Here is a 10,142-nt window from a genome sequence, read left to right as displayed (position 1 = left end):
CTGGAGCATGGGCTCTAGGCATGCGGGCTTCAGTAGTGTGGCACATGGGCTCAGTAGTTGTGGCTCGTGGGCTCTAGAGCACAGGCTCAGTAGTTGTGGCGCACGGGCTTAGTTGGTCCACAGCACATGGGATCTTCCTGGACCAGGGATTGAACCCGTGTCCCCTGCACTAGCAGGCAGATTCTTAACCAGAGAACCACCAGGGAAGCCCCCTGTCAGATCCTTTTGAGTTTTCTACTCTGTTATCTTTTAAAATCCAATCTCATCTGCTGGTATATTCCAGAAAAGCCTCAAATTTTCTTATCAGATGATTGTACCCCTTCCTGTCCTGTTATGGATTTTTTTTTCTTATCAGATGATTGTACCCCTTCCTGTACCTGTTATGGATTTTTTTTTCTTAAAATTTTGGGGGAAATCATTTCAGTGAGATTGTGGGGTAAAAAGCAAACAAATGCTATGTCATTCCATCATCTTGTCAAAAGTGCACCTATTTTAAAAATGCATTAGCCAAAAAAAAAAAAAAAAAAAAAAGCCAATTTGGTAAAAAATTAAAATTAAAAAAATAAATAAAATAAAATAAAAAATGCCAATTTGGTATTCAACTTCGTGATATATCCGCATGTTTTCATATGACAATAACACCCGCCACACCACCAAATCCTCAAGTAGACAACTCCTCTGTCTTATCCTGTGACTTCCCAGGCCCCGGGCACACGGTTATACTGACCCACCCTCCCCCAGCCCTATGAAAGCGTGCACACAGTTGGCCGGGGGTCCTGACACCAGGCAGCGTTGCTCCACTTGCAGGTTATCCTTGAGTTTATTTCGTACCAATATGTATCGGATAGATTTCAAGTTCGTCAAAGTAGTTGAGGACAGTCTCATCTTCAGTGTTGATGTCCCGGTAGTTGCTCAGAGCCCGGAGGAACTGGCCCTGGCTGTAGTGAGTCCCCGACACGATGCTCTCGGGGAGATTCATCACCCGCTCCTTGAGGAACTCATCTGAGGCATCCAGCGAACAAACGAATTCTGGAGAGAAGGAGAAGCTCGTGAGTTAACACAGTGACTGCGGAGCTTGCAGGCAGGTGCTGGTGGACGGGCCACTGCTCGACCGAATGTCTGGTTACCAGGTGGGATCTCCTGTCACGGCAAAGGGTCTGACAAGTTGGCCTTCTTTCTGCCTCTCATGGAGGACAGATGCATGCCAATCACCCATGTTTCCAGAGACCACACTGTGAAGCCCAATCAGTGGGCATTTTGTGAGATCTATAGTTCTTCTTTCCCTTCCTTCCTCCCTTCCTTTCTGCTTTCCTTCCTTCCTTCTTCTTTTTTTTAAAAAAATAAAAACAGCAGAAATTGTAAATGCAAATCTCTAATAACCCTATGATACCTGTCATCACCTTGCCACTTTTCCAGTACAATATCACAGGCTCCCAAAGAGACTCAAGGCTATAAGGGAAATGCTTTCATGGCTGATTCGCCAACTTAATAAAAATAGAGACTCCCCTGGGATTTTTATTTTCCATGAGTTGAGCTCTTCCCTCACTTCATGCCATGGGCTATGAAACATCTATGGTCAGTAAAACATGGCTAATGCTTATCGAATCATATTAATGACAGTGATCATATTAATGATCACATATTAATGACAGTGATCACACAGATCATATTAATGACAGTGACCACTTCACCCACCTGCAATTTTCTTTTAAACTGTAAAAGCAGCTGTTTCTCCAGTGCCTGGCACAAATTCAGTGGATATTCGTGGAGTGAATGAATGAATGAGTGAATAATTAAAGTGTAGATCTGTGTAATAAGCTTTCTAGGCGAGTTACTGTTCTCAGCTGTTCTCAACAGGACCAGAGTACCTTGGTGCCCAGATCAGTAACCAGGTGTATCGAAAATAACTTGCTGCCTATAAGAGCCTGGCAAAGCTTGGGACTGATTTAATTTTTATTCTAAAATTGTATTGGTTTGCCACATAAAAATGCCATTCTCACTTAACTGCATTCTAATAAGCTTTCTTGAGTGGGTGAGAAAAATAAGTGTATCGTGTGGAGTCCATAGTGTGGTGCTGGCCAGGGGGCGTGGAACACGTGTGAGCTTCATCTGCTTCGTGTGAAAGCAAATAGTGAAAACAAAGGCTGAGGACAGAGCTTACGGAATAAGATCCTACAAACTCATAATCATTGTCTGATATTACCACTCTTCTGACCTATTTTACTTTAGTTTCAGTGCTCATCTTTCACCATTTGATTTGCACGAGTAGCTATATTTTTCAAAAGAAAGGAGACATCTGGAGCCCCACATGCTGGTACAGTACTTAAATTGAAATTATGTCAATAAATTCACCAGAAATTGAATCTATTTAAGCTCTATGATCTCAGCTATGTAGATCAAAACTTAATAATTCTGTTCATAATCTAAGAATTTCCTGATGTAATACTGTATCTTTTTTTCCCATGATTGGGGGGGGATGGAAGATTCTAGTTAATAAAATATTGCAAATAATAAGTGATATACTTGGCTTCTAATTTTCAGAGTTTTAATATGATGAAATATATTTCCCACTAGATGATATACTTTTTAAAGTCCTTTCTCTTTTGTGATTCAGAAAGAACTTCAAGATTTTGCAGTGTCTCAAGATAATTATTCAGGACATCTAACTGTCCTTGAACTGGCTGACTGTAGATAACAAGGAGTAGATTTCTGCTTGGTGAGATTGTATACGACAAAGAGGTCTATCTGGAGCCATGTGAAAAATCTATGTCTTAACACATTTTTCCATATTCATCACATAGGTATAGCTTTAAACTTGTCTCCTTCAACTAACAGATCTGAAAAGAATCAAAATGGATATACGCTAACAGTGATAAATGCAATGATTTATCAATGAGAGATAATACCACCTAGGACTGAATTACTGTACAACCAAATGTTTCATCATTCAAATCAAGCACTGATGCTGATATTAAGCATGCTTTTTATTTTCTGTATCTTATGACGTTTTTGCTTACAGACCTAGGGAGAGAATGCCCCTCCCAGGGCTACCTCTGAAGATAGTAAGCAATTCACTTGAAGTGAAAGCATGCCTCACATATGCAAGCCAACCACGCCCTTTATATAACTCAGATAACAAGCCAATATTCCTCCTGCCTTAACTCATCCCAGGGCCAGGACCAGGCAACCAGAGACCAAAGCCCACTGCAACTACTCACACTAGTCAATCCTCTAAAAAAGCTGTTTACTCTGCCCTGCTTTGCCTTTCCCATGGAAACCCCAAGAAAGGCTGTGTCCTCGACTTTCCCCTGCCTCCTGACCAAGCCTGGTGCTTCCCCACGTGGCCCTGCATGGTTGCCACACTTCCTTCTCTGGGGAAATGTGCGTAATAAATTCTTCTTTCAATGGCATTAGCCTCAGTCACTGCCACAAACTAAAATCCCGCAGCCCAAATGAGACAATGATCCGATTTCTTTCAGGAAGATAGAAAATAATGACAACTTCTAGAAAGAGGCTAATTGAAAAGAACAGACTAAACATTCCAAAGAGATTACATCTTAGACATGTTTGGACCGCCTCCGACAGACAGGGCAGCCCAGTGGATCAGGACTAAGAATAATGCATCATTTTACCTCCTGTGTTTCCATTTTCTTATCTTAGGGAGGGGTTTCATTCATTCTGGTTTTTGGAGGCAGTGGCATGAGAAGACCTGAGTTTGAATCCAAGCCCTGCCGTTTACCAGCGAAGTGGACTTGCATTAGTCTCTGGGCTTCAGGCTTTGGATCAAGGAAACATGGGAGTAATTCCTACCTCACAGACTCGTGGAAAGGCTCAATAAGCTCCCATCTTGTGTGCTGCCTGGTGCATGACAGAGGTTGGGTTGGGGTGAATTTTATCCAGCTGCCTCAGGGGGAACGGGAGGATTTACCATGGGGTTTGCAATGAATGACTGTCGCCCAGAAGTGATCAGCTCTCATAAACTGGACAGACCTGGTTATTTAGACTAATCAACTTTACTTTTTAACTTTTCCTGAGGCAAATACATAAATTAATAGGAAATCTAAGACAGCCCATTCCTCCGGCATTTCATGTTCCTGCCTCAGGCAAACAGTAAATATCCATCCCTGAGGATGACTGCTCTCTGATGGTCTCTGCTTCCAGAAGCTTCCTCACAAGCTGTGCCTGGACCAGGGGCAGGAGAGGATTACAGCTGTGAACCGACTCTCCTGGGGACTTTGACACGGTGAGCAAGCAGGCCCTTCCGAGTCACAGCCTTGGGCTAAGTTCCTGAAAATAGCTGTTCTTGTATTTACCATATGACCAAAACTTGATTAAACCTCATGCAAACTGATAAAAAAAGAAAAAACCTTTAAAGTTCATGGCAAAGTCACAAGAAATGCCTGCTCAGCAAATCCTTTTTCGTGGAATAAGTTGTTTATATTTCTCTTTCAAGGGTACGTTGTGAAAACTCTGTGTAAATATGTAACAGGATAAACTTGCTGTGGAGTTAGGGAACCGAGCAGCTTTTTCCTGCCCAGCCTCAATTCTGGACTCTTTTTTTTTTTTTTTCTGTACGCGGGCCTCTCACTGTTGTGGCCTCTCCCGTTGCGGAGCACAGACTCCGGACGCGCAGGCTCAGCGGCCATGGCTCACGGGCCCAGCCGCTCCGCGGCATGTGGGATCTTCCCGGACCGGGGCACGAACCCGCGTCCCCTGCATCGGCAGGCGGACTCTCAACCACTGCGCCACCAGGGAAGCCCCAGATCTGGATTCTGAATGTCCTCCAGAAAAGATTATGGCACGGCTAGCACCTGAAGCAGAACAGAAAGGAGGGGCAGTGATCTAGTCCCTGGGGGTCTTGCCAACTGACTCAGAAGCCAGGACACTGTACAGCACAGGGAATAGAGCCAATATTTTATAATAACTACAAATGGAGTATAATCTTTAAAAATTGTGAATGACTATGTTGTACACCTGAAACTTATAATATTGTAAATTAACTATACCTCAATTTTCTTTAAATACAGAAAAAAAAAAAAAGTCAGGGCACCAACAGATTGGCTAATCTTTTGCTCTCTTACAGGAAGGAACAGGAGAAATGAATGCTCTCAAAGGGACTTCTGTCCATTTCAGAATTTTAATATCCCTGATATTTACCCCCAGTGAATTCTTTAGTTTGGAAGTTTGATTTTAAGTGTATCGTTTTACTTTTTTCCTAAAACAAACAAACAAAGCTATTTTATTCACATCAAAAAGATTGTTTTGGTACAAAAGAGATATCAAATGGCATTCCTTTAAATATGACCTTGGAGAAGTGTTTTAAACTTACCAGGTATGATTAATTTATCAAAGGGAAACCTTTTGCCTCTGGCTTCTTCCTCTTCCTCTTCCTCTCCTTCTGGTAAAACAAAATACACATCGTCAAGTTTATTACATATTATTAATAAGGATTGTGCAAAAAAATTTAAATATTTTGGGACTTCCCTGGTGGTCCAGTGGTTAAGACTCCGCACTCCCAATGCAGGGGGCCTGGGTCGATCTCTGGTTGGACAACTAGGTCTTGCACGCATGCCGCAACTAAGAAGTCCGCATGCTGCAACTAAGAACCGGCCCAGCCAATAAATAAATAAATAAAATTATTTTTAAAATAATTAAATATTTTAACTAGTAGTCACTAATGAAAACTAGCCATAGCTAGGAAAGCCTGCATTTTAGATATAGCCGCTCCGATTTTTTTGTTCATTTTAATTGTGACTACTGTTACTCTGAACAATAAAGCTGTGACTTATTTGAATGTAAACATTCAAAATAAAGGTAACACCCACACTTACGGTTGAACAGGTCTTTGGCTTGATCATAGGTCTTTGGGAATCCATCCAAAATGTAACCTTGATTCTTGCAAGGCATGGATTTTAGCTTTTCTTTTATAAATCTAATTATATATTCATCTTCTAGTCGACCTAATAAAAAGAAAAAAAAATATTACTGTGCAGTCACATTCTACATTACGAAACTGAGTTATTTGTAGTGAGGTGGATGGACCTAGAGTCTGTCATACGGAGTGAAGCAACTCAGAAGGAGAAAAACAAATACCATATGCTAACCCATATATATGGAATCTAAGAAAAAAAATGTTCATGAAGAACCTAGGGGCAAGATGGGAAAAAAGGTGCAGACCTACTTGAGAATGGACTTGAGGATACGGGGAGGGGGAAGGGTAAGCTGGGACAAAGTGAGAGAGTGGCATGGACATATATACACTACCAAACGTAAAATAGATAGCTAGTGGGAAGCAGCCGCACAGCACAGGGAGATCAGCTCGGTGCTTTGTGACCACCTAGAGGGGTGGGATAGGGAGGGTGGGAGGGAAGGAGATGCAAGAGGGAAGAGATATGGGGATATATGTATATGTATAGCTGATTCACTTTGTTATACAGCAGAAACTAACACACCATTGTAAAGCAATTATACTCCAATAAAGATGTTAAAAAAAATTTAAAAAGTAAAGTGATCTCAAAAATTCTTGTGTAGTCAAGATTACTATTACTATAATTTCAATTACTATTGAAAATCTCTTATTTTTGCATTAAAGTGAAAAATATGTGGTTTTGTATTTTGAGCACAACACATGAACTCTCATGCCCAATAAAGTAGGAGAACCCAGTGAGCTTGTCTGCAAGAAAGAACAGAATCGGATGCTTATGTCTGCACTTCCAGAATGTTCTTCCGTGGTCACAACTTTTGGGTGAAGTTGAATGAGGAGTAATTGGAGGAATCCAGAGTGTTCTCACTTGCCAGCAGGATTTACTCAATTCTGTTTTGATATATGTTTCTATAACCTTAATACGTGATAATAAATGCTTCTGTTGTGAGAATTCAGTGGGATGGTATTCATGCATGCTGATGCCACACGATTTGTTTTTTATTTTTTATTTTGGCTGCACCGCATGGTTTGTGAGATCTTAGTTCCCCGACCAGGGATCAAACCATGGCCCTCAGGCAGTGAAACCCCAGAGTCCTAATCACTGGACCGTCAGGGAATTCTCTACACACTTTATTGATAGTAGGTGCCCAATAAATATTTGCTACATTTGAATAAGAATCAACCTTGATCTTGACCCTTAAAGGCACTGTTCTCTTTAAGGCTGCAGAAAGGAGCGTAGCCCCCTCTTCCCTGTCTTTTCCAGTGGGCATTGCAGACCTTCACCCCACTGGACAGTTCCCTCTCCAGCCATGGACACAGGGTTCTTGCAGTTGCTTGGGCGGGGGCTGAGGATGGAGGAGTTTGTTCTAAAACTATCACAGTGTTTCCAAGACAATATGATGTAACTCCTCCAAAATATTCATCTATCATGTAACTGTTGAACAGCTATCATTTCTAAGACACAGCCCTGCCCTTACTTGGCTTAATGTATACATTACAGTAATACAAGCTTGACGAGTTTGAGAAATTGAGCTCCAAAGCTCTTTCTAGGGTAGCACTATATGTTCAGATTATCAGTGGGTCTACAATATAGAATAATTTGGGGTCTCTTTTTATTACTCTGTTAATGACAGTAAAATGAACTAATTAAAACACCTCTCCTTTCTTCTACCTTTCATTGCCACACGAATCATTAGGCAGTAACTGATTCAGAAAATAATTGTGTCTTTCAGAAATTTAAATAATATGGCAGAGACAAAAAAAATAATCAAAGGTGTTATTTAACATAATGAAATTCCTCGAAATGATTTGATGTTACTTCTCAGTAAGGTTCAAAATGCTGTAAAGAAATAAAGTCACATTCTTTTTTTTTTTTCCTCTGCACAGTGCATGCGAGATCTTAGTTCCCCGACCAGGAATCAAACCCATGGCCCCTGCAGTGGAAGCACAGAGTCCTAACCACTGGACCTCCAGGGAAGTCCCTAAACCCACATTTAAAAAATGTCAAGGGGGGGACTTACCTGGTGGTCCAGTGGTTAAGAAGCCGGCTTCCAATGCAAGGGACAATCCCTGGTCTAGGTTCAATCCCTGGTCTGGGAACTAAGCTCCCACATGCCATGGGGCAAATGAGCCCGCACCCCACAACTAGAGAGCCTGTGTGCCGCAACTACTGAGCCCATGCGCTCTGGAGCCCATGTGCCGCAACTACTGAGCCCTACTGAGGGATACACTGATATCAAAAGACAATTTTTATTTAAACATTCTATCTTCAATTTTCAAAAGCTTCGTTGGTAAGGAAAGGCACAGGCTCGGAAATCTAGCTTCGGCCCCCTCCAAGGCATCCTTTGGTTTATTTCAGGCAGTGAGCTTTGCCATTCATTTCTGTTTGTTTTAGAAATAAGTGTTCATTACGCCAGAAAAGAGCTTGCATGGCAGTTTATGATAATTACGGAATGTGAGTACACAAAGGGCCAAGCCCAAGAGCCTTTTTCTAGAGAACTGTGACCTCCTGGAGATACGCTCGTGATCTTGGCTGGCGGCGTTGAGCATCTCGGAAGGGGATGGTTACCTCTGTTTTAAAGAGAATGAGCACAGCCCTGCTGGATGCACTTTACGACACCTCACTGCTTCTTCTGTTTTTTAAATTTTAAGTCTGCCTTTCAAATAACAGTAATGTTTAAAATGCTAATATTAATGCATATTCATAATTACTAAAACTTAGTTTAAAAACAGATAGCTGCAACCAAGGTTTTTAAAATAATCCATACACAGTAGAGACACTATGCTATCAACATAAAAGTTGATACATTTATATACATCCCTCTCCCCAACTTTTTATTTTCAAACTCACAGAAAACTTGGAAGACTGGTTCAGTGATCACCTGGAATCCCACCAACCAGTGGGATTCTGTGCATTCTAGTGCATTCACCAAGTCCCTATTTTGGCTGAATGGTCAGGGGCCGACGGAAGTGGAATCATGAATAGAAAAGGATATGGAGGTGTCTCACTGTGGGATTGTGAGATCTGTCTTGCTGGAATCCTTAGAATCACATGATGACACATTAGTTCACGTGAGGGAGAAGTGTGCTAACCTCTGCGTCCTCGTTCTGTGAAATTTCTACATAGGTTAATGCCATGGGTTCACAGGTGTTATTTTGTTTAAACGTGACCTGGGTCCGTGTTTCTAGTTTCAGGTAAATATGAATAGGAAGGAGTTTGGGACAAACTTGAAGAAAAAAGTACTTTCCTAAGGTTAAAGGGGACTGACTGCACTATCGCCATCTTGTAGGAAGTGGGTGGGAGGGCATGCTGACCGTAGGCAGGTTTGTGTCCCTCCCCGTTCCCCTCTGAAGACAGAGGCTGCTGACCCAGTTTGGCCTCTCTTGCATCTGCGGGAAGAACAGACTCTGCTGCCAAGGACAGGCCCTTCTTGAACTTGGGTGATGCAGTGACTGCTCTCAGCCATAATTCTTGTTCTGTGTGGTCACCTCCCCGGATGTGAAAAGAGCCCAGTCAGTATTTCATGTCATCCTGTTACACGAAGTCCTTGGATAAGACTTTTGGGTCCTTGCAGAGGCAAGTTATATGTTGCTGTCAATAAATGCTGTCACGTGTTTGTTTCTGGCCCTATACCCCAGGCTTACAGCATATGTACACATGGCCATGTTCACCTGTGGATTCCTAAAACTCCCAGTCCCCTGCCCTTTCATGTGGCCTTGCCAGACTTCCTTCCACAGGTGTCCTCACAATGGAGTGTCTTAGTTTGTTTTTTTCCCCTCTCCCAAAAGGTAGGAGCCAGGATGCTATTAAACTCTAAAACCAAGATAGTGATTCGCCAGTGTCACAGGCGAGGCAGGGGCAGTGTCATATCTCAAAGTGTTGATCTGCGTTTTCTGCGTACCTTTTCCTCTGGGATTCCAAATTCCATCTCCTCCTGGCCCAGCCTACACCAAAGCAGAAACCCAGACTCAGATGATGAGCTGGTTTAAGTGAATGCTCAGTGTATGCAGACAAAAACATTTTCTCCACCCCATAAACTAGACTGGAGTGGCCTGGGGGAAGGAGAGGAAAAGGGGTAAACAGGACTTCAGAGGAGGGTGTGAAGGGATTACTCCTGACAAGAGTGACTGGGAAGACTACCCTGGAGGGACAAAGGGTGGGGTGCCAGAAGACCTGAGAGGGGAGGGTGGCCCAGAGCAGGGGCGGGGGGGGGGGGGG

The 10,142-nt window shown here is 42.5% G+C and overlaps 1 protein-coding gene across 1 annotated transcript in view; it reads right to left on the bottom strand.

Moving 5' to 3' along the window:
• Nucleotides 1-10,142, bottom strand: part of AK7 (adenylate kinase 7) — a 64,973-nt gene that overhangs the window by 6,983 nt on the left and 47,848 nt on the right. Inside the window, exons 13-15 of the mRNA XM_007447330.1 lie at nt 5,832-5,960; nt 5,330-5,398; nt 832-1,029 (exon numbers count right to left, since the gene is read on the bottom strand). Of these exons, the coding sequence (XP_007447392.1) occupies nt 832-1,029; nt 5,330-5,398; nt 5,832-5,960 (396 nt within the window). The remainder of the gene's footprint in view (nt 1-831; nt 1,030-5,329; nt 5,399-5,831; nt 5,961-10,142) is intronic.

Source organism: Lipotes vexillifer, unplaced genomic scaffold (genome assembly GCF_000442215.2).
Source record: "Lipotes vexillifer unplaced genomic scaffold, Lipotes_vexillifer_v1.1 scaffold1017, whole genome shotgun sequence".
Classification (NCBI taxonomy): domain Eukaryota; kingdom Metazoa; phylum Chordata; class Mammalia; order Artiodactyla; family Lipotidae; genus Lipotes; species Lipotes vexillifer.
Note: the sequence above shows the minus strand (reverse complement) of the source record. Positions and strands in the feature narration are given on the sequence as shown.